At 45.8% G+C, this 17,138-nt stretch overlaps 1 protein-coding gene across 6 annotated transcripts in view; it reads left to right on the top strand.

The window, feature by feature from the left end:
* The window catches only part of DENND1A (DENN domain containing 1A), a 290,292-nt gene that overhangs the window by 213,662 nt on the left and 59,492 nt on the right, over positions 1-17,138 (top strand). For all 6 annotated transcript variants that reach the window (XM_058159046.1, XM_058159045.1, XM_058159047.1 and 3 more), the window contains 5 exons: positions 6,701-6,802; positions 7,507-7,594; positions 9,783-9,823; positions 12,367-12,438; positions 14,322-14,378. In XM_058159046.1, the coding sequence (XP_058015029.1) occupies positions 6,701-6,802; positions 7,507-7,594; positions 9,783-9,823; positions 12,367-12,438; positions 14,322-14,378 (360 nt within the window). The remainder of the gene's footprint in view (positions 1-6,700; positions 6,803-7,506; positions 7,595-9,782; positions 9,824-12,366; positions 12,439-14,321; positions 14,379-17,138) is intronic.

Genomic DNA, 17,138 nt, shown 5'->3' with positions numbered 1-17,138 from the left:
AATTAGCCTCATTAATGAGTCTCCTGCTCTCCATGGAAGGGCGTTCTCCCTGGAATAGCAGGCAGAGATACCTCTCCCAGGTGCACTGAGCCTTCTTCATTATGGATCTCATCTGACTTTCGGTCAGGTGAAGACGGCAAGAGAGCTTAACCTGAATTGTGCCTGTTTACTGTGGCTGTTATGAACCAAAGCTATTAACCCTTTGTTGGAAGAAATTTCCCGAGTTTGTTCCCAGCTGGGACCCACCACAGAAGAAATAGAAGAAATGGATGCAGAAGCCAGCTGCCAGAAAGTGGGATTCTTTTAATGTAGGAAGGCAAGAGGCGAAAAGAGACACCGCTCGAGCTTTCCTGGCTTGCAAGTAGTTTTAGGAGTGTGAATCTCGGACCTTTTATGTTTCATTCCCCTCTGAAGCTCCTGCAGCATGATGGGTTTTGTTGTGTTTCTGATTGCCCCGGGTTTTGTTTTTCTGGATTAATCCTGTTCCTGGGCCTTTGTGTTTTTTTGTCAGGGAGAGAGAGACTTTCGGTTTACCTTGGAGAATTTATTTTTAGCCTGATTCCCCTTAACTTAATGGCTCTACTTAAGTGTTTCTGTTACTTTTCTGTCATTTTTGTAACAGCCATTATTAGCACGGCTGCTCTGAGTTTTCCTTTCAGCTGGTGCTTCTTTCTTAAAGGGGGAAGGGCTGGCTTCAGTCTCTTGGCACTGTTTTCTTTTCTTTTTTTATAAGATTTTTTTTTATTTAACAAAACAAAACAAAACCCCCAAAAAAACATTCACATCAAGCCATTACCTTGTGACGGGGTGTTTACAAATCTTCTTGTGCAAATTCAAAATGCGCGTCTCTTTCTTGAGACGCGTGTCTTCACAAGTGTCTTCAATATCTTATTCTAACATATTTTCCCTTCTAACCAATTGTAGAATAAATCCCATAGTTTATAATATTGCTTATCTCCTTGATCTCTAATTTCAGATGTCAATTTACTCATCTCTGCAAATTCCATCATCTTCCTAATTATTTCATCTTGCAAAGGTAATTTCTCATTTTTCCAATTTTTAGCAAACACAATCCTAGCTGCTGTAATAATATTCACAATCAAATATTTTACATCTCTATATAAATCTCCGGAATAATTCCCAACAAGAAGACTTCTGGCTTAAAGTCTATGTGTTTTTTGATCGTTTTCTCCAACCACATGTGTATCTTAGTCCAATATATTTTCGCTTCAACACATGTCCACCACATATGGTAATATGATCCAGGTATCTGATGACACTTCCAGCATTTTTCGGATTTGTCCTTAAACATTCTTGCTATTTTCGTCGGGGATAAATGCCACCTGTAAAACATCTTACACAAATTCTCTTTATATGGTGTAGACATTGTCAATTTATAGTTATACATCCATAATTTTTGCCAGGCATCTAAATTTATCCCATGACCAAAATTCTTCCCCCATCAAATATTAGAGACAAATATTAGTCTCTTTAACTTGTTCTTCCCCCAGTTTTTCTTCTAATAAATATCCATACAGTTTCTTAATCAGATTGTCATCAGGACCTATTAAAATCTTATCAAAAACAGTTATGCTATTATAAAAGCCTTCTGTTTTAACATCTTTTTCATATCTGGATTGTATCTGCAAATAAGAAAACCAATTCATTATTATACCATCTGCTTCTAATTCTGATTTAGTTTTTAACTCACCCTTTTCATTTAACAGTTCATTATATCTAACGGCACTGTTTTCTGAGGTTTCTGGCGCTATCCTTTTGGGGTGTACTTCCCACACCTTAAAATTTTTTGGGATGCTTTTTTAAGGGCCTCTGGTGGCTCAACAGACTAATGCAGTCTGTTATTAACAGCAGCTGCTTGCAATTACTGCAGGTTCAAGCCCCACCAGGCCCAAGGTTGACTCAGCCTTCCATCCTTTATAAGGTAGGTAAAATGAGGACCCAGATTGTTGGGGGCAATAAGTTGACTTTGTATATAATATACAAATGGATGAAGACTATTGCTTGACATAGTGTAAGCCGCCCTGAGTCTTCGGAGAAGGGCGGGATATAAATGCAAATAAAAAATAAAAAATAAAAAGTGAGCTTGTAAGGTAGAGAGAAGCCTGGGTTTTCTTGGAAGAGCGTTAAAGGCTGTGCACTGACCTTCGTGGCATCACCAGGTGGTGCTCCTTCTGGGAATTTCAAGCTGAGCATCTATTCTTTTTTTCCCCAGTACAGCTAGTCCTCAACATACGACCACAACGAAGCCCATAATTGATGTCGCTACTCAAGACATTCGTGAAGTGACTCTTGCCTAGGGGTAAAATCTACTTATCTTCCCTAGTGGTTCGGAAGTGCACATGTCACGTGCAATTTTGGACCCTCTGCGCATGCGCGAAGCCTTCTGTCCATGCACAGAGGGTAAAAAATAGGTTACTTCCTGCTTAAAACCAGGAAGTAACGACGTCCGGGCAGGTGGGCGGAGCCTCGCGCTGCCACTGCTGCCACACATCGAACCAACCTCCATCGCTGCTACCGGTTTTCCCGAACCGGTGTGAACCAGTAGCATTTCACCCCTGCTTTTGCCCCATTTTACGACTTTGCTTGCCACGTTTGTTAAGTTGTTCGATTAGTAACACAGTTACTTCCCCCCACATTGACGTTGCTTGTCAGAAGGTCGCAAAATGGGGATCGCACGACCCCGGGATATCATAAATCTGAACCAATTGTCAAGCATCTAAATCACGTGACTGTAGGGATGCTGCAATGGTCCTAAGTATGAAAAATGGTCGTAAATCATTTCTTTCATTGCCGTCGTCACTTCAAATGGTCACTAAACAAACTGTTGTAAGTCAAGGACTACCTGTTGGTTGCAATGCAACTGGTTGGTCATGATAGGAATGAGGAGATCTTTGTCAACTCGCAAAGCATTCTTGCCATAGGTAAGGGGGATGGGAAACTGACAAAGCAGCACGGCAGCCAAAAACAGAAGTACATTCCAGACATATCCCTCTCAAGGCTGTCTCCCAAAGTTACCCCCAGCGGCCAGAGGGGAGTGATATCTACAGCCCGCAAAATTGCTCCGTTGGCGAATGTGATTGATAACACATACTGGGGGGAGTGGGAAACAGGGTCATGATTGGGGCGTAAATTACATGGGAGTTGGCTTCACCTGGAACGTGCTGACATGAAGCTCCTAATAAATAACTGGATTTCTTTTGAAGCTTGGCTTGAGGCTCATGATTTAATCAGGGCGTCCGTAGGAACCCTGACAGCCTTGACTCTATTCGCCTCCAAAAGATGCTATGTTTTGGGCACGTCTTCCGAGACGGGCGCGTGCTTTTGCGTGTGTTTGCTCAACAAACGTGGCACAGGGGAGGTGTGCAACGAGAAGAGCAGCTCTTCCAAGGCGTGCTTTAACACAACACACACTGACTCACCAAGGGTCGGAGAACCAGACCTGGTCTTGCAGCGGGCCAGGCGCTGATCTGCTGGGAAACAGAGCCCTGGGATCCGTGTGTGTGTGTGTGTGTGTGTGTGTCTATAAATCCAGGATGGAAGGGATGGTGATACCCACCCAGGAGACTTCCTCCATGTCTTTTGGCCTCCTGACGAGTCGCCCATCTGCTCTCTGTCAGAATGCGCAGAGTGTGCTTGGACCGCTGCCCCAGACTTGTGGTGCTGAGCTGGTCATGTGCTTGTCTCCACGACAACTCAAGCTGGGTAAACTGGCCTGCTCTCTGCCAGATGCTTCCCCGAGCTCACGTGATCTCATTAAACGGTCACTTCTCCTCTCTTTCCCCCTCCTGGGGGTGGGATGAAAGGCATGGGGTGGCTGTTGCCATGACTGAGGTGCGAAAGGAAGCTGCGGAGTGGATGGCGGGGCCGATGATGATGATGGTGACAATCACGTGTGGCTACACACAAGATTAGCACCCTTGTAATGGAAGCCCCCTTGTGGGGGGATGATGGCAGGCCCTGCAAAATAGGCAACTCAGGATGGGGGGCTGAGCTCTTGAATAACGGCAGGATTTGTCTAGAGGTGGGAGGTGTTTGGGTGGGTTTGGGGAAGGAGGCTTTTTTTTGTTGGCCCTGCTTTGGAGAGAGGAGGAAAACGAATTAGCAGTGGAGAGTCTTTGAATTTGGAGGGGAAGTATCAACTTGCGTGGTTGCGCAGCGGATTAGAATGCAGTATTGCAGGTATCTGGGTATAGAAAACTTAGAACTCCGCCGCCTTCGGTCTGACAAAGTGAGCATAGCTCATAAAATCATCTGCTGTAATGACAATGACGACTTCAGCTTGATCCTGACTGGCTCAAGGTTGACTCAGCCTTCCATCCTTCCGAAGTCGGTCACAACAATACATGAGCACACGATAGATACAAACTTAAAAGTGAACCGCTCCAAACTTGATTGCAGAAAATATGACTTCAGCAACAGAGTGGTCAATGCCTGGAATGCACTACCTGGCTCTGTGGTCTCTTCCCAAAACCCCCAAAACTTTAACCTTAGATTGTCTACTGTCGACCTCACCCCGTTCCTAAGAGGTTTGTAAGAGGTGTGCATAAGAGCACCAGCGTGCCTTCCATCCCTGTCCTAATGTTCCTTTTAGTTGTATTCATTTTATGTATTCAATTCATGCTTATACTTATATATATTATCTAATATGTACTCGACAAAATAAATAAAGAAATAAATAAATTAAATTAATTAATTAAATAAATAAATAAATAAAATAAATTCCGCTGACTGCCAGCAGTTCGGCAGTTCGATTCTGGCCGGCTCAAGGTTGACTCAGCTTTCCGTCCTTCCGAAGTTGGTCAAATGAGGACCCAGATTGTTGGGGGCAAGAAGCCGATTCTGTAAACCGCTTAGAGAGGGCTGCAAAGCACTTTGAAGCACTATATAAGTGCTATTGCTATCTATCTATCTATCTATCTGTCTATCTATCTATCTAATATCCATCCATTCATCCATCCATCTATCTATATATCTATCTATTTATCTCTCTGGCTCTACATTTATCTAAGAGCCACGGTGGCGCAATGGTTAGAATGCAGTATTGCAGGCTAGTTCTGCTGACTGCTGACTGCCAGCAGTTTGGCAGTTCGAACCTGACTGGCTCAAGGTTGACTCAGCCTTCTGTCCTTCTGAAGTTGGTCAAATGAGGACCCAGATTGTTGGGGGCAAGAGTCTGCCTGCCTGCCCGCCTGCCCGCCCGCCCGCCCACCTACCCACCCACCCACCCACCCATCTATCTATCTATCTATCTGTCTGTCTGTCTGTCTGTCTGTCTATCTATCTATCTATCTATCTATCTATCTATCTATCTATCTATCTATCTATCTATCTATCTATCTATCCAATCCATCCACCCACTCACCCACCTACTCACCCACCCACCCACCCACCCACCCACTCACCCATCCATCCATCCATCCATCCATCCATCCATCCATCCATCCATCCATCCATCTATCTATCTATCTATCTATCTATCTATCTATCTATCTATCTATCTATCTATCTTCTCTATATTTATCTAAGAGCCATGGTGATGCAGTGGTCAAAATGCAGTATTGCAGGCTAATTCAGCTCACTGCCTCCTGCCAGCAGTTCAATTCTCACCGGCTCAAGGTTGACTCAGCCTTCTGAGGTTGGTGAAATGAGGACCCAGGTTGTTGGGGGCACTCTGACTAGATGGTGGGGAATGGAAGGATTTATATTCTTTGCAGACAGCTGGTCATTTGCATTCTTTTAGAGAGTCATTGAGGCCGCTTGGAGGTTTACCTGTGTCCTCAGGGTCCTCTGAGTTCTGCAAATGGATGTGGAGTTTTCTTGGAACTGTTGAAAGATCCAACACAGTCCGCAACGCAGTTCTTTCAACAGTTCCAAGAAGGCTCCACATCCATTTGCACCACTCAGGTGACCCTGAGGACACAGATAAAACTCCAAGTGGCCTCAACATGCAAATGACCAACTGTCCACAAGGAGTGTAAATCCTTCCATTCCCCACCATCATCTAGTCAGAGCTGATGGATCTTCTTGGATGAGAAGCAAAACATCTTCAAAAGAAAAAAAAAACAAGAAAGTCCAGTTGCTTCCTGAAAAAAAAAAACACCTTCGGGACAACCATGACCTGGATGACTGAGAAGCCCCAAAGACATTGGTACCAAGGCTCTGAATTATTATTTTTTAATTAAATTTACTTGCGGGTTTTCTTTTCCCCCTGGAGTATGTCCATGAAGAAAACCTACTCGGGGTATGAGTTGAACGTCTCCCCCACAAGTGCCCACCAACCCCTCTTCTTGCAACTGAGAAAGAGTTGGAAGTCTATGGAGATTGTCCGTCCTCCAGATCATGGCTGTCTCAACATGGTTGCTTTTTCAGAAGGCAACTGGACTTTCTGGTTTTTCTTTGCAGATGTTTCGCTTCTTATCCAGGAAGCTTCTTCAGCTCTGACACTCTCCCCGCCAACCGGTCAGAGCTGAAGAAGCTTCTTGGATAAACGTCTTCAAAGAAAGACATCTAAGAGTTGGGTTCTTGATTCCTACGTCCTTCATCTGGGGGAGCTTGGCTCCACAGCACAGTTCATCGGGATGGGAGATAGAGGTTTCCATCATCGATTTGTCCTCCCTCGAGATATTCAGGCAAGAGGTCCATTCACACACAGCCCTCTCCTCAATTTTTCTTTCTCCAGGAAGAACCCATCACTTTCTGCGAAGAAACCTTCGTTTCCCACCGGTCGGCCACCATGCGACAATTCCTGCAGAACGCCATCCAGCTGCAGCTTTTCAAGCAGGTACTTTGTGTGCGTTAAGAACAATCGCGGTTTCGCAACGTGCTGTGAAATATGGCTGGCCACTTTGTTCCCTAATTAGTGTAATTTATGGGTCAGAATGAGGTGTTTTCTGTGGGTTGTTTTTTTTCTTCTCCCCCTCCCTTACACCAGGCAAGCTCATGAGCTATTTTTAAGAGCATCGTGTGTTCTTCCCATTCTGTCTTCCGTAATAGACAACGTTGGTGTATTTTTCCGTCTCTGTTTTTCTCGCTCTCCCTCCCTGGCTCTTCACGGCAAAGGATTCCATCCAATGGACCTGCTGAGAAGAATCCAAAGGTGCTTTTTCAAAAGGCAACTGGACTTCATTTTTAAGACATTTCGCTTCCCATCTTGGAAGCTTCTTTGGTTCTTCAGAAGGCAACTGGGCTTTGTCCTTCCTCGAAGACGTTTCTCTTCCCATCTTGGAAGCTTCTTCAGTTCTGACTGAAAAGACTTCTTGGATGAGAACTGAAGAAGTTTTCTGGATGAGAAGCGAAACCTCTTCAAGGAAAACCGAAGTCTACCTGCCTTTTGAAAAAACACCTTTGGGACAACCATGACCTGGAGGACTGAGAACCTCCATAGACATCTAGAAGAGAAGAAGATATTAGATTCTCCTAGCTGTCCTCCTGGAAAAAGAGAGCAAGTCTCAGAAGATAATGCTTTTCTCTTTCTCTCCCCTGAAGTTCATCGATGGTCGTCTTGATCTTCTCAACTCTGGAGAAGGCTTCAGTGACGTCTTTGAGGAAGAGATCAACCTGGGAGAATATGCCGGTGAGGAGAAGACTAGCCTTGGTTGGGAATACAAAAGGGAAACCGCTTCTTTTTGTTACAGCTAGTCCTCGAATTATAGCCGCTCTGTCAGAGTTCCAACAGATGCCCTAATTAAATCATGAGCCTCGAGCCAAGCTTCAAAAGAAATCCAGTTATTTATTAGGAGCGTCATGTCGGCACGTTTCAAGTGAAACCAGCTCTGACCCCACGTAATTTACCGCCCAGACTTCACCCTGTTTTCCCCCTCCCCTCCCCCAGAGGGTGTGTTATCAGTCACATTCGCCAACGGAGCAATTTTGTGGGTTGTAGAAATCGCTTCCCTCCAGCCACTGTGGGTAGCCCCGGGAGACAGCCTTGAGAGAGCTATGTCTGGAATGTGTTTTTGTTTTTGGCTGCTGTGCTGCTTTGCCATTTTCTCATCTCCCTCGCCTACGGCAACTCGAGAGCAGGGATGCTTTGTGAGTTGACACGTTCATTTAGTGACCGCGTGACGTTGCCATGGTACTGAAAAGAATGAGTTATGACCATTTTTCACACTTACGACCATTGTGGCATCCACCCCATGGTCATGTGATTAAGATTCATGCGTTTGGCTGCTGACTCATATTTATGACCGCTGCTATGTCCCGGGGTCACGTGATCCCCTTTTGTGACCTTCTGACAAGCAAAGTCAATGGGGAGGCCAGATTCACTTAACAATCGAGTTAGAAACTGATCCACTGCAGTGATTCACTTAACAACGGAGGCAAGAAAGGTCATAAAACGGGGCAAAATTCACTGAACAAATGTCTCACTTAACAACAGAAATGTTGGGCTGAATTGCGGTCGTAAGTGGAGGGCTCCCTGTACCCAGGGGTGAAATCTAAATTTTTTTTGCTACCAGTTCTGTGGGCGTGGCTTGGTGGGCCTAGCTATGTGACTGGGGGATCAAAAGACAGAAACTCACTAGCAATGTCCTGCTGAGTTGGACTAGATGACCTCCAGGTCCCTTCCAGCCCTGGATTATCCTAGTGCTAGGATGGTACTCCTTCCTTCCTCCCTCCCTCCCTCCCTCCCTCCCTCCCTGCCTTCCTTCCTTTCTTCCTTCCATCCTTCCTTTCTTTCTGTCTCTCTCAAAAATGAAAAAAAAAAACCCCACACACCCCGTTTTTCCTCCCAGCAGGCTCTGCTAGGCAAACGGGGAAATCCATTTTTCCTCCCAGCAGGCTTCAGGGAAACTTCAGGGAAGCCTGCTGGGAGCAAAAATGGACTCCCCCCCCCTTTTTTTTTTTTGGCTAGCACCCAGCTGAGCCGCGCAATCATCAAAGGCTTTTTTTTTACTTTTAAAAGCATTTTTTCTTCAGCCCAAAAAATGCTTTTAAAAGTAAAAAAAAAACCTCTGATGATCGCACGGCTCAGCTTGGCATGGGCTGGGGGGAGGCAGGGATTTTTGCTACCAGTTCTCCGAACCACCCACCGCCATCGCTACCACATCGAACGATCCGGTCCGAACCGGGAGCATTTCACCCCTGCCTGTACCGTTGTGTACGGATTCCACTGAAAGCAGAATTGTGTGTGACTCAGATTCTTAGAGCTGTGGCCAAGATTACAGGTCAACAAGCAGGATCAGATGCCTTCAAGTTTATCTTCTCAACGCCTGAGGTCCCCCATCGTGAATTCTCCATCCAGACCAACAACGGGGAGAGGGGTGTGGATGGATGGGGAGCGTGGTCCCCCACTGTGAATTCTCCAACAACGGGGAGAGTGGTGTGGATGGATGGGGAGCAAGGGAATGGCCGAGATGGGGATACAAATAGTTCAAATAACTTAAACAAAGATAATTCTCTTCTTTTATTTAGAGAAGCATCTTCGGGAGCAGAGGTGATATTTAGCCGGTTCGTACCGGTTCAGGCGAACCGGTAGCGGTTTCTGGCCACCCACCCGAACATAATGCTGTCCTGTTTAGCCACATTTTCGAGGCCAAATGCATGTGTGGAAGGCACGTGTGTGTGAGGCAGTGAACTGGTAGTAAGAATATGTGGAACCTACCACTGTTCAGGAGGCCTCGATATCTCTCTCCCGAATTGTTTTAAGGTTGTTGATTGGGGTAACAGGTAGCAGAACTCCATGTTGTTGGCTGTATTTGGATAAATGCTGGGAGAAAGAAGGACCCAAACAAGTTCTCATTTCGCTTCTTCTTTTGTGGCAGGGAGCGCCAAGCTTTACCATCAGTGGCTGTCCACGGTCCGGGTAAGTATCCCTTGAAAGCATCAGTAATGTTTCTTCCATCGCTTCCTTGTCCTTCCTCCGCCACTCTTCCAAGAGCTGCTACGTTCTATGCTAGAGAGAGTTGGCCATCCTCAATTCTGTCCCCTCCATCGACTTCTTCCCAAGACTTCTTCCCAAGGGGCCTCTGTGGCTCAGACTGCTAATGCAGTCTGTTATTAACAGCAGCTGCCTGCAATTACTGCAGGTTCAAGTCCCACCAGGCCCAAGGTTGACTCAGCCTTCCATCCTTTATAAGGTAGGTAAAATGAGGACCCAGATTGTTGGGGGCAATAAGTTGACTTTGTATATAATATACAAATGGATGAAGACTATTGCTTGACATAGTGTAAGCTGCCCTGAGTCTTTGGAGAAGGGCAGGATATAAATGTAAATAAATAAATAAAAAAAGATCCGAGGCAGTATTTCTGATGCCAGGCTACATATGAAGATGTGTTGTGCCTCTTGATAAAGAATTTCTTAATATCGCACCCCCATCTTAGAATCCTGGAGGGTTGGCGTTTAAAATCTTCTCTTTTACACATTCAGGGAAAATAATAAATGAGCAGAATCTGAGTTGTTTTCTTCCAGAACTCCGAACTTCATTTCAAACCAACTGTTTTTGAACAGTGAAGAATGATGGCTGAGTTTCCTTGATTGTTAAAGAAATGGAAAGGCGTAAAATAAGCTCTGGGGAAGTTGGTTTGGCTTCTCTGATATTCTGAAAGAGTGATAGAGTTTCAAGGATTGTGCTGAAAGAAAGGACGGCTTTGAGAAAGGAAGGAAGGAAGGAAAGAAGGAAAGAAGGAAGGAAGGAAAGAAGGAAGGAAGGAAAAGAAAGGGAGAGGGAGGGAGGGAGGAAGAGAGAGGGAGAGAAAGAGGGAGAGAAAGAAAGAAAAAGAGAGAAGTGAGAGAGAGAAAGAAGAAAGAAAGAAAGAAAGAAGAAAGGAAAGAAAGAAAGAAGAGTGGAAAGAGAGAAAGAAAGAAAGGAAGGAAGGAAGAAAGGAAGAAAGAAAGAGAATCTCAACCATGGAGCCACTTATAACAAGATATTTTAGAGCTGTGTTTCCAAAACATCTTTTATAAGGGAAGGAAGGAGGGAAGAAGAAGAAAAAATAGAATAAAATAAAGGAGAAGAGAGAGAAAGTCAGTATCTCAAAAATGGATCCATTTATATTAAGATGTTTTGTAATTGTGTTTCTCTGTTAATTGTTGGATTAACAGAGGATTGAAGGATGTGTGTTTTTGTTTTATTTTTTATAGTTTTCTTATGTGTGATGTACACTGAAGATGGCATTTAATTACGTTGTACGAGGTCCAGTGACAATAAAGTAAACTAAACTGTTGATGAGTAGCAAATATATAATAACATTTATTCCTGCTTTAAAAGAATAGTTCCCCCAGTCCAGCATCGTGTCTGCCTCTGTGTGTGTGCTTGCTTACTTGTAGGGAATGGAGTATCCCTTCCTTTATGCATGGTAAATTTTATTTATCAAAATAATGCATTACACAGCCCAAGACAGCTTGTCCTGCCAGATAAAGAAAGTACAAACAGGACTGCTTAAGGATTCTCTCTCAGGGGTCAGAATCTTCACAATTCCTTTGGAGCTGCCATCAGGATGCGAAGTTCGGCCTGGGTGAAATTTGTTTGGCATGCTTTCTCCCCTCGTTTACAGACCAGAGAGAGAGAGAGGAAGAGAAAGAAAGAGAAAGAGATACAGAGATACTGAGAGGAGAGAGAGAAAAGAGAGAGAGAGACAGAGAGAGAAAAGAGAGAAGAGGAGAGAGACAGAGGAGAGAGACAGAGAAGAGAGAGAATGAGAGAGAGAAAAGAGAAAGAAAGAGAAAGAAGAGAGAGAAACAGAGAAAGACAGAGAACGAGAGAAAAAGAGCGAGAAAAAGAGGAGAGAGAGAAAACAGAAATAAAAGGCGAGAGAGAGAAAGAAAGAAAAAGACAGGATGAGAGAGAGAAAAAGCGAAAGAAAGGGAAAGAGCAAGAAAGATAGAAAAGAGAAAGAAAGGAGAGAAGAGAAAGAATGAGAGAGAGAAAGAAAAAGAGAGAGAACGAGAGAGAGAGAGAGAAAAAGACAGAACGAGAGAGAAAAAGTGAGAGAAAGAGAGAGGTGGAAGGGCTGTCTTTGCTTTGCACAAGAGGCTGGATTGTGTTGTTAAAAAACCCCGACAATGATTCTGCAGGCTAATCCAAAGATTGTGAGCTTTGAAACTGAAAGCAATTCTCTCCGTGTTTATCCTGACGACTGCGTAACAATACGGGGCTGCCTGCCGGATGAAATCCAACCTTTAATTTGAAAAGGAAGGCAGAACTGTCTGCCTTTCGGGTCAGAAAATATTTCCACCCTGTCCCTTCCTTCTGACGCGTGGGACCGGCGCTACGGGCCATTGGTCGTTGTCACAGGCCTGCAGGCGTTAAAGGAGAATCCATTGGCTTCAGTGTTCATAATTCGGTGTATTTGTGCTCCCATTTCTCTATCCTGTCCTGATGGCTTATTTTTCCTTCGTCCACACAGAAAGGAAGTGGGGCCATTTTAAATACCGTGAAGACCAAGGCGAATCCCGCCATGAAGACCGTTTACAAATTTGTAAGTGTCCAGAGCTAGCCTTTTGGGGCAAAGGGGTGTGTGTGTCTCTGAGCATTTGTCGGCTCTGAAAAACCGTCAACTGGGTGGGCAGTTTCTCAGCGTGGCCCAAAGAACGGGGCGGGGGGGAAACTGGGCTTTCTGGTTTTTCTTTTGAAGACGTTTTGCTTCTCATCCGAGAAGCTTCTTCAGCTTCAGTTGTGACTTCAGCGATAGAGTCCGATATCAGAAAACTAGATGAGACTTTGCTTGACTCAAGGTTGGAATGCCAAAAGCAGGTCCTTTATATAGGCTGTGGGGTGTGGCTCCATGACTCAGCATTTATCCAGGCCTGCCCCACCCTTCCTTTTTTATTTTTTTATTTTTTTTTATTTTTATTTGCATTTATATCCCGCCCTTCTCTGAAGACTCAGGGCGGCTTACACTATGTCAAGCAATAGTCTTCATCCATTTGTATATTATATACAAAGTCAACTTATTGCCCCAACAATCTGGGTCCTCATTTTACCTACCTTATAAAGGATGGAAGGCTGAGTCAACCTTGGGCCTGGTGGGACTTGAACCTGCAGTAATTGCAAGCAGCTGCTGTTAATAACAGACTGCATTAGTCTGTTGAGCCACCAGAGCCACCTTCTGCTGGCGTCGCCTCTCAGATCTCCGGAAGCGAGGATCCTCCCACTTTGAATTGTCTTCTGAAAGGGAGGGGTCAGAAGGAGTAGGCCCGAGCAATTCCAATCCCTGGCTGGCTTCCTGCTCTGACGGCTGAGCCAAAGGAACACATGCCGTATGAGTGAAGTTTATGGACTTGTTTGTTCACTCCTGGAATCCTCTCCGGGCATGGGGCCAGGGCTGGAGGCATCAGAGGCCATTCATCTTCATTATCAGACTCGGAGTCTGATAACAGGCCCGATTGGAGACGGGAGGGGCCCGGCTGAGGAGAGGAGGGAGGACGAGTCACAACAGAAGGACCAGCCCCAAGGTGCCTCTGCCAGCAAAAACGGAGCTTGGGAGTGCTGCGCGTGGCCCTCCCGAGCTCCGTTTTCAGCCATGACGGCCTCCTGCTCTCCTCTGCCAGTGAAAACGGAGCTCAGGGTGCCTGCACAGCCCCCTCGAGCTCCCTCTTCACTGGCGGAGGGCAGCAGGAGGCTGTTGCGGCTGAAAACGAAGCTCGGGAGCCCGTTGTCGCTAGCCACCACAGACGCCCCCGACACGAGTGACATCAAGCTGGCCCTTACTACCCTGGCCAAACCCAACCCTGCTGTGGCCCTCAATGAAATTGAGTTTGACGCCCCTGTACTAGAGTGAGAATCATGGTTAGTTCCTTGTCTGTCAGCCCTGACAGACTCTCCTTCCTCACTTGGTGCGCTCAAAACCTGGATGTAGAAGACTCGTGGATGCCACTCGCCCTCCGCATGGCCGGTTCTTTCGGTGGGACCCCAGGGTGACCTAGAGGGAGAGGTCCCAAAACGGGTGTCTCCTGCCTGGCCTTGAGCAGGCTAGGCAGATGCGGAAGTTGGACTGTTCCTCAGTCCCCCGGCAGGCAGCAGAGATAAAAAATAATTAGAGGATAAAATAAGAATCCTCTCTTTAAAACCAGGATATTCTCCACCAACAAAATCTCTCTCTCTCTCTCATTAAGGATTGTTTTTTTAACCTCTTGTCTCCTTATTTGTTTTTATGCCCATTATGGTTTCTCCCCCCCCTCCCAGTGGTCCATTTCTCCACCTCCCACTCTACTATTCGTAGTAATCAAAGCAGGTGGACCTGGGTGGGCTCGCAAAACCCCTTGTCTCGGGAGCCAAATAGGGATTTCACTCTTAAACTAACAACCCTCTCTTTCCATCCCCTGCCCCCTCCTCTCTCTCTCTCTCTCTTTTTTCATGCAGGCAAAAGATCATGCAAAAATGGGAATAAGGGAGGTGAAAATTCGCTTGAAGCAAAAGGTACTTGAAGTTATGTATTTGGGGGGGGTGGGGGGAGAAACGCAGAAAGAAAAACAGAAGAAATGCTCGGGGCCGGGAAGTGGGATATAAAAAAATAAAAAAGAAAGAAAAGAAAAGAAAAGAAAAAAGGCATTACGTGATCAATAGAGAGCTGTTTGGTGCTGTGTTGTTAACGCACTTCAAAATGCATTACCAGCTGTCCCGGTTTTTTCCCCCCCAACTGTTATAAATATTCACAGACAAAAAGCAAATACATTAAGGCCTGACATGGAATGGCTGTTTTCTTCGCTTCCCCCAAATGGGACGCGGCCAAGAGAATGCAGGCTGCCCACTTCGGGCCTGCGAGGGTGCCATCTTTCCCGCGAGCAAGCCTGAAGTGTGGTTGGCGTGTGCTTGGTGGCCCCGAGCCAAAAGAAGCACGCAGCTTGCGTGTGCTCCCCCACTAAACGTGTGCTCCCCAGTTTAAGCATGTGCCCCGTTCTTTGCGCTTTCTGGCGCACGCTGATCTGACAGCCCAAATTAAGGGGGTGGTGGTCACCTTACGCTTCGGAGAGCTTTCTTCCCACCTAAAAATAGGTGATGGACCCTTACAAGATAATGTCTTCCATCACGTTGGCTTTGACCGGAAGCGGAAGAGGGGAAAAGCAGAAGACAGAGAGCAAAAAATGGAAAGCAAGGAGCTGAAGAACATCTGGTGAAGTTTCCAAAAAGGATCCTGCTTGGTTGAGGAACCATTCTACAGAGGAATGATTGAGTTTGTCATCTGCACCTCCATAACTGTCTGGTTTGGTTCTGCAACCCAACAAGACAGACACAGACTTCAGAGGATAATTAGAATTGTAGAAAAAACAATGGCTACCAACCTGCCTTCCATGGAGGACCTGTATACTGCACGAGTCAAAAAGAGGGCTGGGAAAATATCTACAGACCCCTCGCATCCTGGACATAAACGGTTTCAACTCCTACCCTCAAAACGATGCTATAGAGCACGGCACACCAGAACAACTAGACACAAGAACAGTTTCTTCCCAAACGCCATCACTCTGCTAAACAAATAATTCCCTCAACACTGTCAAACTATTCACTAAGCCTGGATTGCTGTTACTATTCATCTTCTCATCGTTCCTATCACCAATCTCCTCCCACTTATGACTGTATGACTGTAAACCTGTTGCTGTTATCCTTAAGATTTATATTGACTGTTTCCCTATGACTATCAAGTGTTGTACCTTATGATTCTTGATGAATGTATCTTTTCTTTTATGTACACTGAGAGCGTATGCACCAGGACAAATTCCTTGTGTGTCCAATCACACTTGGCCAATAAAAAAATCTATTCTATTCTATTCTATTTCAAACAACTGTTGAAATAGGATAGGATAGGATAGAATAGAATAGAATAGAATAGAATAGAATAGAATAGAATAGAATAGAACAACTGTTCTAGATCAGACCATGGAAAGGCATTGGGTGGGCCAGAATGCTTGACGGAAGCTTTAAAGAAAAAGCATCAAATGAAACTTCAGCAGATCTTCTTCAATCCTCTGTTTTCTTTCCGTTCCTAGTCTTCTGCTATTCTCCACCCTTTCATCCTGTCAAAGCCAACGTGGTCAAGACCAGGGACAGGATTCAGCCGGTTCGGACCAGTTCAGACGAACCGGATGCTAATTTTACATCTGGTTTGCCGAACCGGTAGTTTCAAGGACTGGCTGGCACCACCAACCCCTCCCCTCCCCTCCTCTCCCAGGAGTCTCCACACAGCCCATTTTGGATGCAGGTAAGTGCAGGGCCCATGTGGCGGCTCTGGCAGGGCAAAAAAGGGGCCTCCCCAAAGTCCGGAAACGGGCCCGTTTTCGACCTCAGGAGGGCCTCTGGAGCCCGGGTGAGACCGTTTTCGCCCTCCCAGAGGCTCAAAGGAAAGCCTCTGGAGCTTGAGGAGGGTGAAAAGCCTCCCCCCACCACCATGGTGCAGGAGGCCGAGTAGGCCACGCCCACCATGACCACACCCACCCAGCAACCAGACAGAGAACCAGTTGCCAAAATTTTTGAATCCCACCCCTGGTCAAGACATTATCTTGGACCTTGAGATCTTCCACAGATGTTCTCCAGGAACCACTTTCTGTTTTCTAGGACCACTAGTTCTCCCGCTTCTCTACCCCAGACACCACTCCAGATTTGAACCCTCAATTACAGGTTTCCGTTGTATAAGTGGAATTCAACCGGCGAGGGAAAGAGAGGGAGAATAAGAAGAGAGCTTCTTCCCCTCTTCGCTCCGAGATTGGCTGATGGTGTCCCTCTCTTCTGGCTGACTAATTTGAGAATCTAACCCCAAACTGCCACTCTACATTTCTTAGCATTAGCACGAAAAATGTCTCCTTTTTTAGGAGAGCAGCTCATCTTCCATTTCACCTTTGAGGTTCCAGTCGCCAAATAGGAGTGACAGCAGCAGGAGAAATTTTTAAACTGCACCAAAGACAAGGAAGGCTGTTGTTCTTTGACTGCGCAGAGCAATGGTGACCCCTCGGATATAATCAAGAGTCTCTTCTCTGCCCTTAGTTTGCTCCAACGTTGGCTTTGAATTGCAAATAAGAAACGCTGGCTTGAATTCTGCAGAGGTCAGCTTGGTGTCTCGGAGGTCCTTCTCTAATACGATCGTGGCGATTAAATGGTGCTCCCTGCCTATCCTGTCTTCATTTGTGGGATGGGACGTTTAAAAAGCGTCGGCGGCTTCGTTCCAGCCGCCCGCAAGCGGATGGCATA

Source organism: Ahaetulla prasina, chromosome 16 (assembly GCF_028640845.1).
Source record: "Ahaetulla prasina isolate Xishuangbanna chromosome 16, ASM2864084v1, whole genome shotgun sequence".
NCBI lineage: Eukaryota > Metazoa > Chordata > Lepidosauria > Squamata > Colubridae > Ahaetulla > Ahaetulla prasina.
This window is presented reverse-complemented; position numbering and strand designations above follow the sequence as displayed.